Source organism: Mizuhopecten yessoensis, unplaced genomic scaffold (assembly GCF_002113885.1).
Source record: "Mizuhopecten yessoensis strain PY_sf001 unplaced genomic scaffold, ASM211388v2 scaffold11059, whole genome shotgun sequence".
Lineage (NCBI taxonomy): Eukaryota > Metazoa > Mollusca > Bivalvia > Pectinida > Pectinidae > Mizuhopecten > Mizuhopecten yessoensis.
In genome coordinates, this window is record NW_018408858.1 from 585231 (window position 1) to 612079 (window position 26849).

At 41.3% G+C, this 26849-nt stretch overlaps 1 protein-coding gene across 1 annotated transcript in view; it reads right to left on the reverse strand.

Moving 5' to 3' along the window:
• LOC110465164 overlaps positions 1-26849 on the reverse strand; it is a 161151-nt gene that overhangs the window by 39767 nt on the left and 94535 nt on the right. The window contains exons 75-91 of the mRNA XM_021520809.1: positions 26180-26523; positions 23963-24152; positions 23661-23844; positions 22990-23225; positions 18245-22251; positions 17746-17917; positions 17108-17338; positions 16001-16362; positions 15137-15497; positions 14227-14526; positions 7846-14103; positions 7073-7206; positions 5860-6043; positions 5035-5330; positions 2719-4285; positions 1404-2147; positions 349-490 (exon numbers count right to left, since the gene is read on the reverse strand). Of these exons, the coding sequence (XP_021376484.1) occupies positions 349-490; positions 1404-2147; positions 2719-4285; positions 5035-5330; positions 5860-6043; positions 7073-7206; positions 7846-14103; positions 14227-14526; positions 15137-15497; positions 16001-16362; positions 17108-17338; positions 17746-17917; positions 18245-22251; positions 22990-23225; positions 23661-23844; positions 23963-24152; positions 26180-26523 (15712 nt within the window). The remainder of the gene's footprint in view (positions 1-348; positions 491-1403; positions 2148-2718; positions 4286-5034; positions 5331-5859; positions 6044-7072; positions 7207-7845; positions 14104-14226; positions 14527-15136; positions 15498-16000; positions 16363-17107; positions 17339-17745; positions 17918-18244; positions 22252-22989; positions 23226-23660; positions 23845-23962; positions 24153-26179; positions 26524-26849) is intronic.

Here is a 26849-nt window from a genome sequence, read left to right on the forward strand (position 1 = left end):
TGACATTCTGTATAACATGTTATTACAGGGTGACGTTCTATATAACATGTAACTACAGGGTGACACTTTGTATAACATGTAATTACATTTGAAGTTTATCCAGTACATATGTATATATTAATATATCAACTTCTTTATAATTTATTCATGGTTCTACTACAATGACAGCATTTGTAAAGATACAGCCAAATTTTTTAAATCATAAAATGTCTCACTTACAAAACTTTAGTACTCTTTAAAACAAAAGCATCTGGATGTCCAGTTTAAACAGAAGCTTTAAGGAGTTATTGGAGCAAGCTCCTCAGTGGCCTTAGTGATAAGCATGCCAGTATGTTAAGATATACTAACATGCACTCAGGTGGGTCGACAGTCGAGTTACAGGAGCCACGTCCATTACAATCGGGATTGCCTGGACAGTCTGCATCCTCACATCCAATGTTCATCCAGCCCGGATTACAGTCGCAGGTGTGCAAGGCATTGTTACAAGTTCCTATGATAAACAAGTCATGAAGAAAATGAATCTGTGTGTGTAATGGCAATTAAACTGGAAAAGACAGTATTTATATAACTGTGCCGTAGTATTTACAGGTTCTTAAGATAAATAAGACAAAAAGATAGATCTGCATGTAATGACAATTAAATTGACAAAGACTGTTATATGACTATGTAGTAGTATTAAACAAGCTAAGGTTTAACTATGTAGAAAAGAACCAGACAAAAGCATGTAGTTGCTTTTCTTTTCTTTTAAGTGGGGCAGAATATAATCCTATAGCTTTCAATGCTTTTTAAATTATGCAAACAGACACACTCTAAAAGTGACTATATTATAAATTCTTAGAATATTCTTCTCGGTACAGTCCCAACACTCTTTAAGCAGGGAAAATTAGATAGATGTAGTGCATCTGATTTTATGTGTATAAGGGCCAGCTAATTTGTATGAGTGTCTTCAGAAGATTTTGCTAAATCATTTGGACATTGGCATTTGAAGGAGGTACCCATCTTATACAACCATGAATGTACAGTGCCAATTTTTTTATTATTTTTTCTATTGAAACTATGACCTTTAACCTGTATATTTTGTATAAACAAGATTGAGATGGGGTGAGTAGGAATGTGGTGGTATCAAAGGGGTATGCAACTACTAACACATGTAATGTTGATTTAAATTGGTTGGACTTTCAGTCACTGGATACGTATATCCTGAAAGTCTAATAAAATCAATATTATTAGTAGTTGCGTGCCCCTGTGATGGAATGGGGTTGGGTGAGTGTGGTTTTTCCTCTGTGCATGCCATATTACCAGTATATCATGGTACATATGTAACTGAATGAATTTATTCCTTAAAAGTAAAAGGTCAACAAAATACTAAGGTCAATCAATTTTATAACCAATGAGGTGCATACCTCTGTTGGAGCAGTCAAGTTTGTTGAGTCCAGGGCAGCCCGGCATGTCACATAATGCTCCCTTCCATCCGGTGACATAGTCACAGTCACAGACTCCAGCCGTAACAAGTCCGTGACCAGAGCACTCAGAGTCACACCCAACACCAGCAAATCCAGCATCACAGAGACAAAAGTCTGAATTGAGTGGGGTTTCTGTGCCGTTCACACATGGCTCGTCGCAGCCTACGCCCATCCAGTTGCCTGTACAGTTGATACATCGTGGGGTGTTCAGCGTGTCATCACAATGTCCCCGGCCTTGGCAATCAGGCTCTCCCTGGCAGTCTGCTATGTGACATGCAGCACCTTTCCATGCAGCGTCACATTCACAGATGTGATCAAAACTGTTACATGTGCCGTGGTTGCTGCACTCCGCAAGGGTTACTGGATGTCTGGGACAGCCGGGAATTTCACAAAGGGTGCCCGACCAGCCGCTGAATGGCTCGCAGTAACAGTCATAGTTTACGTCACATGTGCCGTGATCGGAGCACTGGATGTTGCAGCCTTTGCCATGGTAACAGGTACTGTTGCAAGTACAGTTAGTGTTATCTGCATTTGGTGAACCATGGATGCAGGGATCATCACACGCCGGTCCCATCCATCCCACATCACAGTCCGTACAGCGTGGGGGCTCATATGCGGTGTTACAGGTTCCCCTACCATTACAGTTGATATCGCCTGGGCAGTCAGGGTTCTCACAAACAGAGCCTGAAAATTGACCAAACCAATTCCTTTAATACACTAATCCCTTAAAAATGTCCAGGGTATAAATTCCTTATCTTTGAGTCAAATAAATTTCAGTGTCATATTTGATGCAGTCTTAGCTATGGTAGGTTTGATATGACATAATCTGATCAAAATCATATAAAAATAAGCGATCAAAATCATATAAAAATAAGCACAATTAATGCTATTACTGATCCAGTCAATCATGTAAATGAAGTTGTTTTACTTAATATTTAACCTGCAAAAACCAGTACAATTTGTCTAAAAAAAATCACTTCAAATTTCATAACTTTTTCGATTTTAAGTAATTTCAATAAAATTATTTAGTTAACTGTAATTGTATTGTACAACATTTTTAACTTGTATATATATACTGCACTTGTATTGGTCAGATGCAAAATTTGCCTGTTTGTAGCTTCAGAGTACAGTACTGTTCATACCCGGTATACAATGAATGATAAAATAATTGAATTTTTTGTATCATGAAACTAATCACTACTATTAAAACAGCTAGCTATTTATTACAGAACAGGAACAGCTTCTTTTTTATTACCTTCCCATCCTGGGTCACAGAAACACTGCTGGCTGGCTGCATGGCAACTTCCGTGTCCAGAGCAGGGCAAATTGTTAAGGCCGCCACAGGACTTGATGGTACATTTTGCACCATACCATCCTGAATCGCAAATACATGCAGTACCATTACAGCTTCCATGTCCATTACACTCCGACTCGCAATACTCTCCAAGGTGGCAGGCATCACATAGACATGCATCAGCATCACAAGTTCCTTGACCGCTACAAAGGGTGGCGCAATCACTTCCATGGTAACAGGCATCACAGAGACATGACCCACATGTGGTGCAATGTCCTTTCCCACTACAAGTGGTATTGTCATCGCACATGCTCTCACAGTGGAAGCCGATATAACCAGGATCACACACACAGGTGCCGTCGCTATCACATGCACCATGTGATCCACATTCACAGCCGTACTGGCAGTCGTCACCAGAGTAGCCTGCATCACACATGCACACTCCACCTGTCCTATTTCCGTGGCCACTACACAGATCATCATGGTGATCACAGAGAGAGCCAACACCACCTGAACCTCCGCTGCCAGAACCTGCTGCTGAGTCACGGTTGTAATAGAGCACCTTTTGAGTGTAGTTGCCCGTCACAGTTCTGATTCTCCCTCCAGCTCCACCACCTCCACTGTTGTAACAACAGCAATTATTATTCCAGCATCGCGATTGACAGTATGACCCTGCTGATCCACCATCTGTGTCGATCGACCCCCAACCTTCTATGATATTGCTGTCAACCCAAACTGACCCTCCACTGCCTCCACCAGCTGCATTGGTCCCAGAAGCACCATTGCTGGAAATAGCACCTTCAATGAAGGCTGCATGGCTCGCAATGACTCGGATAGCTGAGCCGCCAGCACCACCAGTACCCGACACTGAATTACCACCACCACTTCCTGCTTGCCATGGTGTACAGGCTTCACCATATGCTGGCCCCCTCACACAGGAACCACAGGAACAGCCACATGAACCACTACCACCAGATCCACCATGACCGCCACCTGTACCAGGGCCACATTGCCTGCCAGCCCCAGGTCCAGAGGCAGCTTCATTTCCATATTCGTTTCCAGTCAGTGTTGAGCTTTTCTCCATATCGAACACACCAGCAATAATTTCTACACCCCCTTCCACTTCCACTGTAGCAGAATCTTCTAGATGAACATGATAGGCTCTGAAGGACAATCCAGAGACTGTTGTCATATCATCGTCAGTTAGCTTGAGAAGTCCACCGTCCATAACAGTAAGGGAGTAGAAGTTAAATTCAGAGTTCAGTGTAGTACTGGTTGAGCAGATGCTGTATCCTGTTTTCATGATGTTTGCCACTCCTCTGACGTACAAGTGCTCTACCCCGATGAGTCCACCCTCTGCCGTCAAAGTCTCCTCAACAAACACTGTAGGTGGCATCACCGCTCTGGACCCAGAAACAGAATGTAAACTGGCCCTCAAGTGTGATCGCTCCTCTTGATCCATTTTGATCTCATTTTCCAGGTAAAACAAACCAGAACCACCATCCAGGTAGCTGACGGTAATAGTGGACTAAAAACACAAGAAATAACTTAAATCTTCAAATATACTCAAAAACATATGTAAAAACCACTGCACATCGCTGCATAAATATCTTGATTTTCATAATTACCAATAACACTAAACAGGTTCACTTGTTAAAGTTTAAAAAACAATGTCTAAGTTACTACCTGTTCGTTATCTTAATTACAACTAAGTTGGTTGTTGATTCAGAGGCAGATCTCCACAGAGCTATCTACATTGAGGTAGATATCTCACCAGAAAACCCTCCATTGAGGAAGATATCTCCCAAGAGAATCTTCCGTTGAGGAAGGTATCACCCAAGAGAAATCTCCATTGAAGTTGATATCTCCCAAGTAAAACCTCAGTATAGGAAGGTATCTCCAGGAGAAATATCTCCATTGAGGTAGATATCACCAAAGAGAAATCTCCATTGAGGTAGATATCTCCCCAGAGAAACTTTCATCGAGGTAGATATCTTCCCAGAGAAACTTTCATCCAGGTAGATATCTTCCCAGAGAAACTTTCATCGAGGTAGATATCTTCCCAGAGAAACCTCAATTGAGGTAGATATCTCCCAAGAGAAACCTCAAAATGCAGCTCTCATTTGATGACTGGTCTGTTAACATTGTTTTCTAAGCCATCAGATGTTCCAAACAAAAATAAATATTGATTATTTTCTGTAACACAAAATGACTGTGAAAGATTTTTGTTTTTGATGACAAATTCTGCGTAAATGTGAAAAGGAAAGTCTAAGTCACCTGAGAAGGTCGGGCGCAGGCTCTATTCTTTAGGTTCAAAGTATGTAGGATGCTTGAGTTGATGTAGGTCGGGAAGGAACACGACAGAAGTGTGCCTCTATCCTGATTATCTATCCAGAGATACTGGGACACAGTGTCTCCAATTGTAGATCGAATATACACGGTCCCTGGACCACCATGCTGATTGGTTGACCCACCATTGCTGGCAAGGCCGCCGTCTGCCACCAGTGATCCTCGGAAGTTAGGCAGCTCACCCAGGTGAATAGCTATTCTACCACCAGACCCAGCACCGTTTTCTGAAAAACATTGAAACTTTTTTATTAAGAAAGATACATAATCTATAATGCACATCGATGTTGTTCGGCGAAAAACAAGTAATATGTGTCTACTGAGCAGGAGCGTTCACAAAGTCATATACAGTATTTACAGTTTGTTCATTAGAGGTTTTATGTCCTTGCATGGAGCATTTACAGTGCATACAGTATAGTATAGGCACTGGGTTTCGGCATAATATACATAATTGCAAAAATTCCTAAAAAAAATTGCAGGCATTGCAAAGTCAGCAAATTTTTATCTAACGGGAGCTTTATCTGCGAGATCTGAATTTTGAAAGATTTCAATTCTAGTATAATATACAATTAAGAACCTTAGAAAATGTAAAGCTTTATTCTCATAAGTTAAAAAAAAACTTGGGTGCAAATTATTGTGCAATTCATCACATTTGAGTCCTTAAATTACAAAACTAGCAAAAATTAGCAATGAATATGTACCTTAATTTACCAGATATTATAATATTTTGTGCAAAAAAAATGCTAAGTTACTTACGGTAGTACGTGTAATGGCTGGAGTAGTAGCCACGGTATGATGTGCCCCCACTGGTAGAGATGGTACCATATCCTTGTAGCTTGTTTGCAGTGATGAGGATACTTCCTCCCGCCCCTGTTCCAGCATACGTTGTAGATGTACCATCTAAACCATCACTCTGAATGGTCCCATCCACATTGAAGGTCTACAAATACAACCAAAATGTTGTATTTTTTATTAAAAATAATTCAGGAAGTTTCGTATATTTCATCAGCCTGAAAACTGTAGCAGCTGGTTATGTTTGGAGGGATGATATTCTTACTATTTTCAGGGCATTTATGTGATTGGGAAAAGTTGACCTATATTTACTGCAATGCAGCTGACTATAACTACTGTATTGGTTTGTCATTAGCAATTATGCATGTTGACTGAAATAATCCAGTAATGTTGCAGGTATAATTGTTTTAAATAAACGGTACTACGTCGTATGAAAGGTGTACAGTAAAACACAAAAACAAGTTCATAAGTGGGTACAGGTGATGGTACATGGACGTAAATAAATAAACATTATTAAAAGTTTACACAATGTATTGTCATTATTTTTAAACAGATTGTAATTATTTTTTCTGAACATCTGGAAAAGTGAAGTCAGCATCTGGGACAATTAGTGAAAAATTTGATAATTAATCATAACTTCAGATTAGAAAAATGTTCATCTGTGCACATTTGATTTCCTCCTTTTGAGTAAAATCACAAAAAATATAAACTAATGGCATTATGGCTATACAGTAGTTCCTTCAAAAGACAATACTAACATCTTTCATTGTTGATCAACCCGAGACATTAACTGATAGTCTTGTTGATTTAAACACAGGACTTAGCTACCATTCTCCTTTGTTCACTGAACAAAGACAGTACTAACACTATTCAGTGTTGATCTATTTAAGATTTTACCGAAATCCTCCAATATTGATTATGCAAACACAATACTAACTTTCTCCATTGTTGATCAAACAAAGACATTTATAAACTGATGACTTTCAGTGTTGGTCTAAAAAGTATTTAGTACTATAAATACTATTCCTCTTTTTTGATTAAACAACGACAATACTAGCGCTCTTCAATGTGGAAGATATTACCGAGATATGCAAAGACAATATTGACCTCCTCCAATGTTGAATGAACAACGACCATAGCAAAGTTCTATTAAATACAATAAGTGACTGCCGGTTACCTGGCCAACGTTGATTGATATATGACTGCCACCAGCGGTCCCTGAGCTTCCCCCGCCACCACTTCCTGGATCTGTGGTCATCATCTCCTCACCGTAGTAAGAGCCGCCTCCGCCACTCGACTGACTGGCACCACCTGGTGTCGACATATGACAATATTAAATATTACATGTACATAAAATAACTCTATAGAGAAAAATAAACGTACTGAAAAACTAGCACTGTAGTATATAATTATATTTAACAAAAACATTTTTTTTCAATCAAAAGATTTGATTACAGGTAATGAAAAAAGTCAATATAAAAATTGTAGATTTTTAAGTATGGTATTTCACTTAATTTTTTTATATACTGTGTACTGGGGAATTTTGCCCTTTGCCCATGAAATCAATTTTGGCGCTGTGTTAATTTCGCGTTTAATATTTAATTACTATGTTTATTATGCTGTTAACTTATCTTTGCTGTAATGATAAATTCGTTCTCATTACGAAGGGTAAAAAAGGGGAAAATAAAACTGCAGCCAAAATTTCCCAGTATACAGTATCTAGTAGTATATGTATTCAAATTTATTTGCAAGGCAAGTTAATTGCGAATTCAACAAAATAATTTTCTAAAGCCTGAAATGACATCAGGTTTCATGTTCCTCATGTGGTATTGGTTACAGTGTACAGGGACCTGAGAGTTTATTACATTAATGTTGTTAATCTTAAATATTAGAACCTAGTTAAAAACAATCATTACAGTAATTACCTGTATTGTGTATTAAAGCTCTTACCTGTGCTGGCATGGCCTCCTCCAGATCCATCATAGCTGCCCTGAGCACCTGCTCCAGTGCCTGTATTTTTAGGAAAGCCAAAGCCACTTCCGGTAATCAGACCGTTCTTCTCCACTATCAGGTTTGTGCTGTTCATCATTATCCGTAGACTCTCTGCTGATATAATTCCTCCGTTTTTGACAGTCAAATCTCCTGTAGCTATTTCTGGAAACAAAGGATCAAGGAATATGGTCAGTTTGCCCAAATTGTTGATGTTGAGCGTGCCGAATGAGATGTCACCCGGGGTATAGGATGAACTGGCCCGAGTGTTGAGGTACGACAGCTGAAGAGACTGAATGCCCTTGGTGTGGGCCTCATCTTGAAGTAATAGTTCAGCATTTCTTTCAATGGTTAGCTTTTCTACCCCTATTAATCTACCTCCTAAAATGACCTTTTCTGTCGTCAGGAAAACCTCTGTTGGTAAAACAAGTTCGCCTGAAGGATCTACGTGGAAGCCACATGGCGCATCCAAGTAGGTGTGAGTGGAGGCCACAAAGTCTACCATCACTTGTTGCCTACTCTGCACTCTGACAAAGCCCATTTTGTTACCAGTCAATTCGCGAATGATGACTGTGACATTGTCTGCATTAGTTGGATGGTAAAAATGGACATACGAGTGGCCCTCAACCTGGACTTCATCAAATTCGTAGTACACTGTATTGTCCTCCATGACCACTGCTGGTTGTTCTGTCAGTAAAGCAGCATTGTCAACGGTAAGTTTGGAATGCTCTGGCTTAAGAGCTGTGACATTCAGACGTGGATTGTATTTAATCTCCCTGTATGTTGGCCCACGACGAGACTCATACTTGTAGATAGTACCCGGCCCTCCATCACAGGCTACATTAGAAGAACTTGACCCGCGACTTCCACCCTGGGAACTGTATGTACCTCCGTAGTTGTTGACTGCATCCACAAGCATAGCTATACGTCCACCACCTCCACCACATCCTAAAATATAGCCATCACCACCACTGGCATCAAACAGGCCATGGCCAGAAACATTGTAAGCTTCAATCATTATCGAACCTCCACTTCCTCCACCAGAGTAACCAGAGGTGGGCGTGGCACCATTGGCTTTCACATCCCCATCAACATGAAGTAGACTTCCAATCTTGAAATTGATAAACCCACCACCTGCTCCACCGTTTGTTCCCCCACCTCCACTTCCAAGTTCTTTAGGTTGAAAGACTGATCCATAAGTGTTTCCACTTTGACCACCAGCGATGCCACCATGGCTGCCACCATTATAGCTAGAGGGTGGAGCACCAATTCCTGTTTGAGCAGGATGACCTCTTCCTTGAAGGTCAAACAAACTCTCTGACTCTATGTCTGCATTTCCTGCTACCAATGTGCCATAGTTCATCAACAACTCTCCCTTGTATTTTAAGTCCATTCTTCCCAAATCTAAATTGAACAGGTTACTTGATATATGCCTAAATTCAATACTTCCATATGAGTTGACTTTCAAGGATGGGAGGGAGAAATTTCCTTCTGTTGTAATGTCGGTTCTAATTCCGCTGGAGAGTTGTGCAGTCTGTGCTGTTGCAAATACCGAAACAGCCCCATTCTCTTCTAGGTACAGATGGTGAACACCGACCAACAAACCTGACAGATTTGTACGAATACCGTGGATATGAACCTCTGTTGGCATGACGATTGTTGCTGCGTAGTCAATGTAGTAGCTAACAGGAGCTTCTGTAACATTCGACTCCGATTCCACATACTCTGCGTAGACCGTCTGGTTTGCTCTCATGTGGATCTGTCCTGTCTTGTCGCCTAAGATTCTGTGAATGGTTACATGGACATCAGAGTCTTGTGGATGGTAGATCTGTACTACAGATGCACCGGTCACTTCTACTTCATCAAACTCGTAAGTAATTGTTTCATTCTCCATGACAACAGTGGCACCTGGAACATAGTTGCCAATGTTGTCCATGTGCAGGTACCTGTGATCTACTTGGAAGTAACTTGTATTTGTACTAGGCATGTATTTCAGTATTCTGTACTCTAATGGACGCATATTGTTCTCGACAAATGTAGTTCCTGCTGGGGCCCCTGTTCCACTAGAACTTCCACCAGTGCCTCCATGGTTGGTGTATTTCCCTCCGTAAGTGTATCTATATCGACAATGGATGCCAACTCTACCTCCTGCAGCTCCGCTTCCAGTTCCTACTCCTTTGCCGCCTTCGACATTCACCTCACCATGGCCCGTGAAGTTAGTTGTTTTTATGAGAAGACTTCCACCTGAGCCACCACCTGAGTTTGTTCCTGTACCATCATTTCCTTGTAAAGCCAGTAAGCCATTGAGCTCAAAATGAACAGCGACCTCCCAAACCATCCGACCTCCTCCATTTCCTCCTGTACCTTGGCCATTGCCTCCGCCACTACCGAGCTCATTTGGAGAGTACACAGAGCCGTAAGGACTTGTAGCCTGAGTCTGGTCAGAGCAGCCTCCAACACCCCCATGACTAGCACCACAGCCAGCAGAACTGACGGTCCGTCCTGCTCCAAGGCCACTCTCAGCTGTATATCCATGCCCATTCAGGTGGAATGTTCCTTGACTCTCTATCTCTGCAAATCCTGAATCCAATTCTGCATCATTCATGTACAATTCACCCTGGTAACGCACTTCAATCTTTCCTGCTTCGAAATGCATAATGTCACTGATTTTTGAGAAACCAGCCAATCCACCTTGTTTGACTGTGAGAGTTCCAAAGAAGAAGTAACTAGGTTCTTGTACATTGAATTTGACTCCATCCTTCAGACCAGCAGTGTTAGCTGTAGACATGAACTCCACAAAAGCATCCCTCTCAATACTCAGGTCCTGAACTCCTGTGAGTTCCCCTGCTATTGTACTGTTGGTACCCTGCATGTGGAACTCCATGGGTGTGATGATTTCACTATACTGCTCAATGATAAAGCTACACACAGCCTCAGTTCTGTTTGAAATTGATTCAACATATTCCACATACACTTGCTGGTTAGCTCTGAGGTGCAGCTGACCTGTTTTGTCACCAAGGAACTTATGACCGATTACTGTGACGTTTTTGTCCGTAGTATTTGGATGATAGATCATCATTCTGGAGCTTCCCGTCAGGTCAATTTCGTCAAATTCATAATCGTAGGTGTCATTAGCCATGAGAAGAGTTGGTACAGGACTATATTTGAGCAAGTTGTCAGAGTGGACATACTTGTGGTCTACATCCAAAAATGTTGTGTTGTGTACCTTGTCATACTTCTTAAACCTGTACTCCAGTTCACGAAGGTTCTCTTCCTTGTAGGAGGTGCCTGCTGCGCCAGTGTGTGCCTGTTTTTGAGTGACTCCGCCATCGCCCCCAAAGTTGTTGAATGCTCCTCCATATTGATATCTCCACTGACAGTGAATGGCAATCCGTCCACCAGATCCTCCACCTCCGGAACCAACACCATTGCCACCCTCTACAGATATGTTTCCGTGTCCAGATATATTCATGGTTTTTATCAACACACTTCCACCACTTCCACCACCGGCATCGCCGCCTACTCCATCAGAACCTTTGAGCGACAATACACCATTAAGTTCCAGGAGATCGCCGACCTCCCAGAGAAGGAATCCTCCCCCTGAGCCACCTACACCACTCCCGTTACCTCCACCACTTCCTGAAAATTCCTTCGTCGCCAACAAAACTCCATTTCCAGGTGACAAGACTGAGTTGAAAGGCTCACCACCATAGTCTGGTGCAGGGCATCCTCCCCAGCCTCCGTGTCCACCACCACAACCGATACCGTTCTTGGTGATCCCTTTACCATAACCCTCCTCAGGCCCATTCCCTCTGTAGTCGAAGGAAAGTATTGCCTCACTCTCAATGTGAGCATAGCTTGAGTAAATATTTGCATAGTTCATGAAAAATAGGCCTTGATGTTTGACGAGGAGCTCAGCACTTGTTAATGTCATAGAAGTTGTGATGTGTTGGAATTCTGCTTCAGAGAATCTCCCTACAATCATTATAGGGAACTCGAAGTTACCAGGAGTAGTCATGGTGGTGTATATACCATTCTCAATCTTGGCAGTGTGACCAGTGGAGTAGAAAAGGAGGTCAGCTCCTCTCCGCACCATTAACCTCTCAATTCCTGTCACCAGTCCAGCAATGAATGATCTTGATCCAAACATGTTAGTCCATTCTGGGAACAAAGTTTCTGAACCACTGTCGCATTTGAAGCTGCAAGGTGCATATGTCTCATTAGTGACAGACTCAACGACTTCCACATACAGTGTCTGGTTACCACGTATATTTATAAGGCCTGTATTGTCGCCATACATTCGATGTACAACAACAGTGACGTTTGGTGAGATTGAAGGATCTGGATACCCAATCTGTAGATTGGAGTGACCGCGCAATTCAAGTTCATCATATGTATATTCAGCTTTTTTATCTTCCTCAATAACTGTGAAGATCCAGGGAACTCCATGATTGGCATAGAGTTCTTTATCAGTATCAAAGTTATCAACTAATACCCGTCTGTTTTCTGCAGTTTCGATATTTGTATTAGACGCTGCATCATATTTGATCTCTGCATACTGAGGTCCACGATTATTTTCCTGGATGTAAGTAGTGCCTGAAGCACCTGCCGGGTGTGTTCCTGAGCCAATGCCTCCACCAGTAGTTATTAATCCAGCGAACTTGTTAGCGAAGTCAATGTGGACGGAAACTCTTCCACCAGCACCACCTCCACCATTACCAATGCCAGATGCACTTCCACCGGCTGCATTGACCAGACCATATCCAGTAAAGTTGAGTGTTTTCACGAAGATTCCGCCTCCGCTTCCTCCTCCAGCGTTATTCCCAGATCCAGATTGGCCCGCAATGGACAGCTCCCCATCAATCCACAGGTTTTTACCGTTATTCCACACCATGTATCCACCTCCACTGCCACCGGTGCCCAAGCCATTTCCTCCACCACTGCCAGCTTCCAGTGCTTGTATCGTTGAGTCATAGGGTTCTCCACCAGTGTCTGGGTAGGGAGCACCACCATGGCCACCGTGGGCAGCTCCAGTACCAAAATTGTTCACTGTGGTGCCTTTGCCAGGTCCTTGTTCTGCTTTATGGCCTTCATGAGCCAGACTGAGTAGTGCCAGACTCTCTATGACACCTACATCGGAGACAATTGTGCCGGTATTCATCCACAACCTGCCCTCATACTGGAGCAGCAGTTTAGTGATGGTAATAACAAGGTTTGTCTGCGTTTCTTGTAGATAAGCTTGTGAACCTCTCTGTATCTTGAACATTGTCAGACTGATGTTGCCTGGCTGGGTCACATGTGTGAATGTTCCAGCCTCGATCAGTGCTGTTCTGGCTGTAGAATAGAACACTGTGCTTGCTCCATCTGCAATGGTGAGGTTCTGGACATTGGTCATCAGCCCCTTCATTTCTGATCTCGTACCGAGCATGATGACTGTGGACGGGAGACGTATTTCAGCACCAGATTCCACATTGAAACTCACAGGTGCTACTGTATAACCAGCTGTGGATTCCACATATTCCACGTGAACTTTTTGCTGTGACTTTAAATACATAAGACCTGTCTGATCTCCTTCAAAGTCATGAACTATCAACTCAGATGTATGACCTTGTATCTCAAGCACTGCATGATTATTTGCTTCCAGCTGGTCAAACTCGAATTCTGAAGAAACTCCACCATCAACCATGATGACACTTGGCAAGTGAAGATTCCTGTTATCATTGTCGATGATAAGTTTTCGGAACCCATCCTTGTATACTATTGTCCCATTTGTGCTATTGAGAACCTCTCTACCTGTAAGCCCTTGGTCAGATCCTGTGAAATATACTGTCCCGGAAGCACCATTAGCATCATCATCAGACCGTAATGAGCCTCCCAAACCTCCATATGTCAGATAGTCACCGTTGTATTCCCGGTTCCACTTAACATGGGCACATGCTCGACCTCCTGTGCCGCCAAATCCCCAGTCGTTACCATCTCCTCCTTCCACGCTCACTTGGCCGTGCCCCGAGAAGTTGACCGCTCGCAGGTAGACACTGCCACCACTTCCACCGCCACTGTTGTCTATTGAGGCATTGCCACCCTGACTGGTGATGATGCCATCAAGGTGAATGGACCTGGTGATTTCTAGGTCGATGACCCCACCTCCCTGACCACCATTACTTCCTCCACCCTTGCTACCATGATGTTCTGGTGCCTTGTAAGACCCATATGCTGCACCTGCAAGATAAATAACATTATTGATAGACCTACAATAGTGAGAACTACTAGAAAACAGAATATACTCAACAGAATTTTAAGTTTATGAAAAATGAGATGAATTTAAAATTGTTATAGGGCTACCTCCGCTTGTGTAGTTGACAGTGTTGGCACCGCCTCCGTAACCTCCGTGCCCTCCACCTAAACCATATCCTGAGGAGTCCACACCACCGTCCCCTGTGCTTGTCCAAACAAGGCCACGACCTCCTGTGTCCAGACGTGCCTCACCCTCTAGATGCATCTTGCCGGCGGTCATTGTGATAGAGTCTCCGTAGATCCCGGAACTGTACCGCATCATCAGATCGGACACTTCCAGATTGATATCCTTACTGTGCAAGATTTCTGCCTGAGCCTGGAGGGACAGGTAATCAAACGCCAGAACGCCTGTTATAATAAAAACAGAAATGGAAAGTTAGTTAGTTATTGGATCCTTAACGGCCCCTCACCACGAAAGAGGTCTGTAGGGCCAATAAAAGTAAATTGAACATATATGGGGCAATGATCACGACATCAAACGTATGTAAAACTAAAAAACAAAGGTCATCTAGGGAGGTAAAAGAGGCTATGGTTTGTTATATTTTTTTGAACAGACCCAAAGTTAATTGGAAGTTAGGTTTTGGCAATAGTAAGGATGAATTATACACACACCCTCTAGAGATGCCAGTCTGCTGCTTTTGCTATCATGCTTGAAGGCATTTAAATATTGTAGGTTTAAAGCTCATACATAAGGCCACTTAATTGTCACATTTAGAAAGTAGTCACATTAATTTTATAAATTGCCTTATGACATTGAAGTGGTCATCATTAAGAAAGAATTCAAAGATGTCGTACATTTAAGACATTATTTCTTGCAGTGAAGAAATATCACAGTTGTGTTAGGGGTTGAATAACTGAAAACATTTATTAAATAGAAAAAGATCTTGGTTATGAACATTTTGCAAAAATAAATCAAGGTCATAAATGCAGAACTGCAATCATTATCTGGATGATTTACCATTAGTGAGAGCAAGGTAGGCCCCATTGATATATCGGCTATTTTTGGCTGTTGTGGCTATACTCATGCTACGGCTGTACTCCAGTGTTAGATTCATAACTCCAACCAGATGTCCGAGTAACTCAAGAGTAGGCGTGGCCGTCCCAATCAGTCGTAGGTCAGTCGATACATACATGTTGGCTTTTTCGTCCACTTTGAAGTTAGTTGGAGGAATGGACCTGATGATACTGTAGATATCATATTCCACAAAGAAGTCTTGGTCATCCTGCATGTGTAGGTACCCTGACATATCTCCCAGAACGAGGCCAATGTTGATAGAGTCTACACCAGATCCTCCTTGGTTAGCAATCTGGAGCATGGCCTGTTGAAAAATATACATATATTAAATATAGAAATAAGTAACCTTTGTTTAGGCAGACAGAGGACAATGAATATACCCTTTGTTTAGACGTCTGACAAAGGACAACTACTGTACCCTATATAAAAGGCTAAAATTATTATGTTTACAGGTTTCTTTTGCAGATTTCAAGCCTATAGTGGCCATGACATGAAAATGCAATGGTAAGGATCTATGTATTAATTTACTTTTAATGTCACATGTTTTCTATTCCACGAAAAATTGTTACAGCGAAAATCACCACAATAAGAACCAAGCCCTTTTACAGTATTCCCCAGTCACTTTCAGGTTGGAGACATAACAAGTTAATCTGACATCAGCGTGTCCACGTGTGTGGATGTGAGTATAGTTGTGAGGAGTAGCTAGGTATATACTATCCAAAGAGAATTAAACATTGTAAAACCTAAAGTTAATTTTAATTCAATTAAAAATTACTAGGTATGATTTAAAAAACAACAAAGCCAAACCTTTCTATTCAACATGAGATGGTCAAAGTTGAGGTCCGCGTTGTTGTCTATGGTGTCGTTGGTACTGACGACTCTGGGGTTGCGTTCCCAAACCACCAGTGGTTTAGGTGTGGCCAGATCATTGCCGTCCACATAGAGACGACTCTCATAGGTGTAGGCTGTCACTTTGTCCTCGATGAACACCGAACCAGGTCCACCCATGTCCCCAGTGGTGGTACCACCCTTCCCAACGGCCAGCAGTTGACCACGGTATTGGTTGTAATCAACGGTGTGGGCAGCGATGCGTCCACCAGCACCTCCCCCAGCAGTCTCGTGACCAGAACCTCCTGATGTACTCACGGTTCCATGACCTCGGAATTGTCCTAAAAAAGAATTACCCAATACAAAATTATTAATATTTTTTCTGATCAGCGATTTTAACTTAATGACCATTTATTGTGTGACAGTCAACACGGAAATCATTCTTAGAGGTGAAAGAAGTAAACTCCATTCCTGCTTACCTACCGTACATGTATAAGTGGTGCCATAGTGTCCATGGATGCCATTAAGTAAATACATATTCAAAGTATACTATCAGTGACCTCTGAGTTTATTTACAAATTAATTTACAGAACGATCTCTTATTTCTCTGTACAATTAAGTAAATTTTTCAAATAGTTCATACAAACTTCTTACTGTAAGAAAATGTTATTATAGAGCTTTTTCCTTGATTTCTCCATAAACAATTATATTGATTTTATTACTAACTTTTCAAAATATGTCATATAATAACTAGTATCAAATCTAATTACAATTTTAATAAATGGATAGAATAATTGTTTTCATACTTTTAAATACTATGTAACCTAACTACAAGTGACAAGTAACTAACAAAGTGCCCTATTCATGAGAGGGAATAGCTGTAAGTGCCCAATGAAACTTTTCTAATACATCATACTGGAAAATGTATGACAGACATAAAGGCCATGTAAAATCAACTCTATTACTTGGAAGGTTATATAAATTGCAAGGTGACATTGGTCTTCAATTTCTGACCATGATATACAAATTCATCAACAGGGATTTTTATACTTAAACTTTGAACTTAACACACTCTCACCAACTTACCAGCGATCACCCAGACAGAACCTCCACTACCACCACCACTGCTGGCTGTACCATCAGCACCCTCTGCAATAACAGAGCCATCCAGGAGGAAGAGAGTACCAACTGAAATCTTAGCCTTGCCTCCGCCCCGACCGCCTGCGACTCCACCAACACTAGCGCCACCACTGCTTCCTGTTTCTCTCGGCTCATACAGGGACCCGTAAGCTATACCGCCAATTTCAGTAGCAGCATCTGGTAACATAAAAGTATTGTGCTCAGGAGAAATATATCACACATGTCTGAAATTTCTATTGGTTGAAATAATCAATAATTACACATTAATTTTTGAAGATTAAAACATCTGTCTCCCCTTATCAGCCAACATGTGTATTTTCTTAACACTTCTTTAACTCATTCACCCCAGAAATTTCAAAATACACTATTTCAACCTGTGATCTGGAAGAGTTGTAATGTACGTGTCTTCAGGGGTGAATGAGTTAACCTTTTACCTCAGAGAAGGGAATGTCCCTGTGACACTGCCAATCAAAAAACAGTTCAATGGAGGAGTAATCTTGTATAACATTTCAACCAGAAGTTCATTAAAAAATATTTAGATCACACTTTATGTTTTCCTTTAAATTGTTAATTTAAAGACTTACTGTTGCCACCTCGTGATGCATGGCCACCACCTGTAGAGGAATTTGTCGGATGACCTGTACCACCAACCACAGCTGTGCCACTACATAGGAAGGTAGCTAATGGCTCCAGCATGAAGTCAGAAGCTTCAATCTCAAAGAAATCTGCTTTGAACAGCGCTTCGTATTTCACATCCTGAGAAAAAAATGTACAAATGTACAGAGATATTGCTCAATTCATTCTCTTTTTTCTTTACGAAACACTGTGTATTTATGTTATATTGACTGCAAACAGGAAATAATATAATTAATTATGTTCATCAATCTTTCAATCCTTGAAATAAAATATCAATTTTGAGATCACGTAAAAGCTTGATTTTAATGCCATGAGATTCAACATTGATATGTGACAAAAAGCCCAATAATCATACACATGGATACTATGCCAAAAAATAGGTCCACTAAGGACGAGGGGAGCTAATAGATTAAGGTAATGACAACCAATTTTTTCTACATAACTTACCAAATAACCAACTGTCAGTTTGAGTCCCATGGGAGGTGGCAGTTCCATTATTGATCCTGACCCCTGCTCCAGACTGCCAAACAAGAACCATCCGGGAACACCAGCCGTGTACACCCCACTAGTGAAAAAGCTTGTCTGGGCCATTGGTCCTATGCTGATGATACGTCCGGGAACTATTCTCATGTGCTGCACACCTATGATCTCACCATTCCACTTAAAGGCTATCTCACCCTGACCCAGCATGTAGACAAGCTGTGACAAGAACACTTTTGCCCCACTGTCAACCCACAGGTTAACGGGTGTCTTGGTCAGTGTCTGTGTTTCTTCAAGGTAGCATGTCTGGTTTGCCTTCATGTGAAGTCTCGCAGTTTTGTCGCCGTAGATTTTGATAATTCTCAGTGTTTTTGTTACGTTGGTATCCTCTTTCATTGATAAGGAAGCGTTGCCATACATATGAACATCATTAAATTCATACGAGGTTACATTTTCCTCGTCAAGTTCGAGGTAATGGTCCCAGTGCCTCTCATGGTTGTCCACAAACAGTTGTTTGTAGGGCCGTTTGAAGCGTGTGTCTTGTATAAAAACTGTTCCAGGACCACCTTCGTCCATGTGTGCCCATTGCCCAGCACCTCCAGTGCTATTGAATTTGCCAAAGAAATAGATCTCGGAGTCAAGGTAAAGTGCCATTCTGCCACCAGCGCCACCTGTGAAACCTGATCCACCCCTGTTGGAAAATAAGCCATGACCTTCAAGGTTTGGTGATGATACGTAAATTGTGCCGCCACTTCCACCACCAGCATTGGACGAATCTCCTTCACCGCCGTCTGTTGTTACGGACCCATCAACGTAGAGACTTCTTGCGACGTGGAGGTCGATGATGCCACCGCCCATGCCGGGTGAACTGGAGTTGGTGCTACCACCAGCACTGCCTCTCATGTTGGGTTTGTAGAGACTGCCGTAGTATGATCCGCCCTCCAGGATTGGCAGTTTGGTGGATTGGTCATATATTCCACCCCCTCGACTAGCAAAACCACCGCCAGTGCCGTAGCTGCCATGCAAAGATCCAGTGCCCAACGCTTCATCCAGTGTGTCTAGTGGTCTGTCCATAGATGAAGTGGTCATTGTGGACCCAGCTTCGATGTTAAGTGTTGAGACGATCAAAAAGATACTTTCTGCCGAGACCACAGTCTTGTACCGTAAATCAAACTGACCAAAAGTGGCATTCATCGGAACATCAGGAGCATATTTCAAAGTGGAATAGGCTCGGAGATCAATTGTGCCAAAACGTGCATTACCACTGATATCTCTATATAGATATGCACTATTTGCAAGCATAGCTGTGTTGGCATTAGGGCCAAGGTACATCAATGTTTCAAATCCCAGGACAAGATCCAGGACTCCAGTCAGAGTACCAAATACTTGAATAGACCGGTCCTCTGGGTAAGCACCCAGCATGTTGATACCCGAGCCATAGATGTAGACAATGCCTGGCAAATGCAGTTCTCCATCTTCATCTATAATGAAGTTAACACCGGACGTAAATGCTTTTCTCGTAGCCTCCACAAACTCAAGAACGAATTTCTGGTCCCCATGAACATGCAAGAGGCCAGTTCTGTCGCCCACCATTTTCCGAACATCAAGATTGACTGTAGCCCCATTACCAATGATTTGTAGCGCCGCCTTATTCAAGAGATGAAGTTCATCAAAGTTGTAATCAGTCATGCTGGCCTCCTTGATAGTGGCATATTTGTCAATGGGTCGCATCTTGTTATCAATTATTAGTCGTCTATAGGCTCTGAAGCTTCTAATGTCCTCCAGGTAAACAGTTCCAGCACCCCCAGCATCCCCATCTGTGAATCCTGAGCCACCATTGGCTAAATATTCACCTTCAAATGCTATTTCTTTTGTACAGTTGATTGATATTCTGCCTGCAGAGCCACCACCGACATCCTGGGCAAGTCCATTTCCTCCTACTGCAGAGAACGTACCAAAACCATCGATCTCCACTGTCTCAATCCAGATACTACCTGCACTACCTCCTCCTTCTGAACTATCACTGCCACTCACAGAGACCTCCCCGTCATTATACAGCTGGCTTCCGGCTTTCAGGTATATCTTACCGCCTCCCTTTCCGCCTGATGATCTAGCTCTACTGCCTGGTTCAATGGGATTGTATAAGGATCCATAATAGCCACCAGAAACAGCCGGTGATCCTCCACCATTGCCAGCATGACCAGCACCGCCCTTCTTGCCATTTGCCTCTGTGGCGTTTCCAACGTCCGTGTCAATGGTTGTTGATAGCGGTCTATCAAAGCTGGCAGAAGACAGGCAAGCTTCCTGCTCTATAAGGATATAGGATGATGAGATGTTGAAGTAATCAGCCTTTATGCAAGCCTGGTACTTGACATCAAGTATACTCACTAACATATCAGCTCCAGTGTTTTTTTCGTATTCCAAGCCACTGGCTGGGTCCATCTGAAAAGTGCCAAAGGTCACTCTGGCCTGGGAGGATAGAGCTGTTGCCTGGAAAGGCACAATCATGGCGTTTGCACCCATTCTCATAAATCTACCTGCTCCTAGGATCAAGTTTACTACACCTCTTAAGATTCCATCCAAATCCAAGGCAATTGGTGCCTTACCAAGAATTGTTGATGTCTCGGATAACACAAATTCACCTCCGTCATGGAGCTCCAAGTTGATTTCAAGCTTAGAGACTGTTGATGTTGCTGTTCTCTCTATGGTACCTTTCTGATTAGTCTGGAGTCGCAGTAGTCCTGTTCCATCACCGTTAACTTTGAGGATATTAATGGTTTTATTGACAGATGAGTCTTTAGAAATTTGTAGTTTAGCATAGTTATATAAGTTAACTATGTCAAATTCAAGGTCCAAACTGGTTTCAGCAAGAGTCATGTAGTAATCCTGCTGACCATTGCTGTTATCAACGGTCAAGGTCTCCACAATGGTGTTGGCAGTAGAACTTCCAATTTTCTGATAAATAGACCCAGGGCCTCCTTTTCCATTTGGAGCTGGTGAGTTGCCTCCCTTGGCACTAAAGGTCCCTGTTTGAGAGAAGGTTTCAGCGAGAGATTCCACAGCGATACGTCCAGCACTTCCACCTCCAGCATCCATTCCTGTTGCTTCCCCTCCATTGACAGACATGGTACCGAAGCCAGTGATACTGCCAAGACACTGTACATATATACTGCCTCCACTACCTCCACCCCCTGTGGTAGAATCATCACCAATGGCCGACAGTAAACCATTTAGAGTTAAGGTCACAGCTGTGATTTGTATTACACTTCCACCGTAACCGCCGTCTCCTCCTTGTGTTCCTGAAGTAAGAGGTTGGTAAATGGTACCAAATGCCTCTGGTGTATCGCTGATTGTAAAATTGGCACCTACTCCCCCGGAACTGGCGTAGGCTCCTCCTGATTTATTCCTGCCTTGTCCAGCAGCTGGAGCATCCTCTACTAGTCCCTTTCCATCCACACTGAGTACTGCTTCCCTTTCAACGGTCAAAGTGCCTACATTTAATTTTATAGAGTTGGCGTACAACTTAACAAAACGCTTCATATCCACAGTGGCGGCAGTAAGGTCAAGCTTTACTACAGGTATGAATTGCGAATTTTTCTTCAGACCAAGGTAGGCCAGATTGTAGCTTCCCGGACTACTTGTTGGTTGGTATACACCTTGTTCAAAGTTGGCAGTGTAGGATGAGTTGTGCAAGTGAACTTGACCATTCTCTTCCACAATCATATTCTTGCAGGTCACTTGTCCCCGCAGGACTGTCGTGACACCCGCAACAGTCATGTTAATCGGTGCGTGAAGCGTAGCATTTTCCCCGATGTCCATGTTAATGATTAATACCAGACTTGTTTCTACTCCCTCTATGTACTCTGCCTTTAACACCTGTTCCTCTTCAACAAAAAGCCAGCCGGTCTTGTCTCCATAAAACTTCTTCACACTCAGGACTGTAGAGGTTGATCCGAACTCACAGTTGGCATAGCCTGAAAGTCAAAACTGCTTATTAGCAAATTAATCATTCATAATATCTACAACTGTATACTTTCTACAAAACATATCCACGATATGGTCATCTATCATCATTTCACTGAAGACATGTTTAAGTATAAGGAAATGGTGGCACTAGTGTCTCATGAGCAATTCTATGTTTAGCAAACTTCGAAGTATACTCGATCCCCTAGACACCTGCGTTAAGTACCGTACTTGTCAAAAACCCCAGGAGACCTAAGACACAGTCTTGCCATTGGTATAAGTTCTTATAGAATTTGATGTTTATATAGTGCATACATAACATGGGGTTAAAAATCAAGTTTTGTTGTAGGTCCAGTACACCCTATATGATTTCTCATTAGTGGTCAAGTACACCCTATATGATTTCTCATTAGTGGTCCAGTACACCCTATATGAGTTCTCATTAGTGGTCCAGTAAACCCTATATGAGTTCTCATTAGTGAGTCTTATGGAAAATCAAAAAAGTGTTGTCTTAATATTACTAATCGAAGGGTAAACACCATAAGCATGTTTCATTGGTTAGTTAACTTTCTGTACAAGGGGAGACAAATATAATCTTGTGTTAGGTTCAAAATCTTGTAATGATTGGTTTTCATTTGGTTTTACTTATATGTAATGTTAAAATCAACAACAAAAACACTTGGTAAAACCTAAGCTTGCATTTTAATAATAAAGGCAACTTAAAAATTTGCCCTAAAGAATAAACATACCACTGAGAGTCATTTCATCAAAGATGTAATGGTCGGCTGAATCACCCTGGACCTTAGTCCTTGTCTGTTTTTGTAGCGGGTCGGTTGTATCTCCTGTCACCATCAATCTGCGATTAGGACTTGATAGGGTAGTCGTACCATCATAGATAAATACAGTGCCAGGGCCAGCCTTCACTGTGTTAAAGTTGTCATCGTTGCCAGCTCCGTAAGCCATCATCGTACCATCAAACGTGTACCTGTAATGCAAAATCAATGAATATGATATATAAAATATTCACATCCATGTCATCCCTACATAAAATTGAAGAAAATTAATTGCAAAGGACCCTGAAAATTAAAAACACATGTGCTATTATAATTCCTATATATCAACAATAATATGCCTGCTTAATTGTGACCAACATTTAAAAGGCTTATCCCTGTATATGCAATATTGACAAACTTTAAAAAAGGCTAGTATTTACCCTCTTTATACAATAATTTTTTCTATATCAATCATATCAATTCTATAATTTTACATTTACCCTTCATATCAACATAGTTCCATACATGTGTATTTCTTTCCATAAGCTTGATCATAAACTGGATATGTTTTCAAAAAATTTAAAAATCTATTATAAATAATAAATGTCTATGCTTGAAGTAGAACTTGAAGTCTTCGTAAAACTTACTCTTGTGTCAGTATGATGACTACCCGTCCACCTGCACCTCCTCCTCCCTGTCCGCTGCCTGCACCTCCATTAGCCGTCATGGTACCATGACCAGTCAGGTATTTGGATTGAATATACAGTGTCCCACCACTGCCTCCACCAGCATCCGTACCATTTCCTTGATTACCATTAGCACGAATTGATCCTGAAAGTGCAAATTAAGTCTTAATCATCCAAAATCTCTAAATTAATACCATAAATATCCTTAACAGTGATAGAAAATAGTTTCTCTGGCTTGTCTAGCTTTAAGGTAACACACTAACCTTCATTAATGAGGGTATCCTGTACAAGAAGAGTGAGTAGACCTCCACCGCTCCCACCAACTCCACCAGCAGTGCTGCTACCTCCCCCACTTCCGGTTTCATTTACCGAACGCACAAGGCCATATGCAGCACCTCCTGGGACAGACGAGGATATGGAACCTCCTTCAGCACCATGACCTCCACCAGAACCCTGTCAGAAATGTAATGAACTCAAATAAACAAATCACTTACAACCATTTCTTGTCCATCTTTTCTTCCTTAAATTTACAAATCCTGTACTCTGTACCATCCACCGACACAATAATAAGTTGTCTTAATTACTACTGATCCTATACCTAACCTTAACAGGTGGATGTCTTACCATAGATCCTATACCAAGTCCACTCACTAAGATACCTTACTGCTGATCCAATACCTAGCCTATACACTAAGCTGTCTTACTAAACCTGCACACTAAAATATCTTGCATCTGATCCTTTATCAACTTAATACATCAAGACATGGCTTACACTTGATCCTTTATCAAACTTAATACACTAAGACATGGCTTACACTTGATCCTTTATCAAACTTAATACACTAAGACATGGCTTACACTTGATCCTTTATCAAACTTTATACACTAAGACATGGCTTACACTTGATCCTTTATCAAACTTAATACACTAAGACATGGCTTACACTTGATCCTTTATCAAACTTAATACACTAAGACAAGGCTTACATCTGATCCTATATCAGACTTAAAACACTAAGACATGGCTTACACTCGATCCTATATCAAACTTAATACACTAAGACATGGCTTACACTTGATCCTATATCAAACTTAATACACTAAGACATGGCTTACATCTGATCCTATATCAGACTTAATACACTAAGACATGGCTTACACTCGATCCAATATCAGACTTAATACACTAAGACATGGCTTACACTCTATCCTATATCAGACTTAATACACTAAGACATGGCTTACACTTGATCCTATATCAGACTTAATACACTAAGACATGGCTTCCACTCTATCCTATATCAGACTTAATACACTAAGACATGGATTACGCTTGATCCTATATTAGACTTAATACACTAAGACATGTCTTACACTTGATCCTATATCAGACTTAATACACAAAGACAAGGCTTACACTCGATCCTATATCAGACTTAATACACTAAGACATGGCTTCCACTCTATCCTATATCAGACTTAATACACTAAGACATGGATTACACTTGATCCCATATTAGACTTAATACACTAAGACATGGCTTACACTTGATCCTTTATCAAACTTAATACACTAAGACATGGCTTACACTTGATCCTATATCGAACTTAATACACTAAGACATGGCTTACACTTGATCCTAGATCAAACTTAATACACTAAGACATGGCTTACATCTGATCCCATATCAGACTTAATACACTAAGACATGGCTTACACTTGATCCTATATGGAACTTAATACACTAAGACATGGCTTACACTTGATCCTTTATCAAACTTTATACACTAAGACATGGCTTACACTTGATCCTTTATCAAACTTTATACACTAAGACATGGCTTACACTTGATCCTTTATCAAACTTAATACACTAAGACATGGCTTACAGTTGATCCTTTATCAAACTTTATACACTAAGACATGGCTTACACTTGATCCTTTATCAAACTTAATACACTAAGACATGGCTTACATCTGATCCCATATCAGACTTAATACACTAAGACATGGCTTACACTTGATCCTTTATCAGACTTAATACCCTAAGACAAGGCTTACACTTGATCCTATATCAGACTTAATACACTAAGACATGGATTACACTTGATCCTATATTAGACTTAATACACTAAGACATGGCTTACACTTGATCCTATATCAGAATTAATACACTAAGACATGGCTTACACTTGCTAAACCTGCACACTAAAATATCTTGCATCTGATCCTTTAGCAACGTAATACAGCAAGACATGGCTTACACTTGATCCTTTATCAGACTTAATACACTAAGACAGGGCTTACACTCGATCCTATATCAGAATTAATACACTAAGACATGGCTTACACTTGTTCCTATATCAAACTTAATACACTAAGACATGGCATACACTCGATCCTGTATCAGACTTAATACACTAAGACAAGGCTTACACTCGAGCCTATATCAGACTTAATACACTAAGACATGGCTTACACTTGATCCTGCTCCTGAACCTTGATCTGCTCCTGATCCTCCACCACTCAAGTCAATCATTCCTCCTGGATTGATCTCAATGTTATTGCTCTCTAAGTCAAGGTTTTCACCATAAAGCACCCCTCTGTAGTGTATTTCCACTGTGCTCAGCAACAGTCTCTTGCCAGTCATTGGGAAGATCCCTGTCCCATAGCTTTTAATGATGAGAGAACTGAATCGGTAGGCTCCAGGGTCATTGATGTACAAATAGGCACCATTTGAATAACTGGCTGTTTTTGTCTTCGCTGAGAAACTTGCAGTTTGATAAGAGGCAATGATTATATTGAAGATGTTTGTGAGTGTTCCTGGAAAAAAAATGATCACCCATATTATTGACATTATTATCTTATAATAATTACATAATTTATACTGTATGTATATTTAATTCCACATCTGTATCGATGACCGTAGGTGTTAAACCCAGAAATGCAAAGTTGTCGAGGGCATTGTTGTACTTAACCCTTTTAAAAAGTTTCATCAAAATCTGTTGAGAAATTAAGTTGTTACATAATACAGTGATGACATTTTTGAAAAAAATAGTTATGATCACAACATTCTTCACATATCGGCACAAAGTGAAAATTAAATGCCCAGAAAGAGATAACTCCTTAAAACAGGGGATGATAAAGGT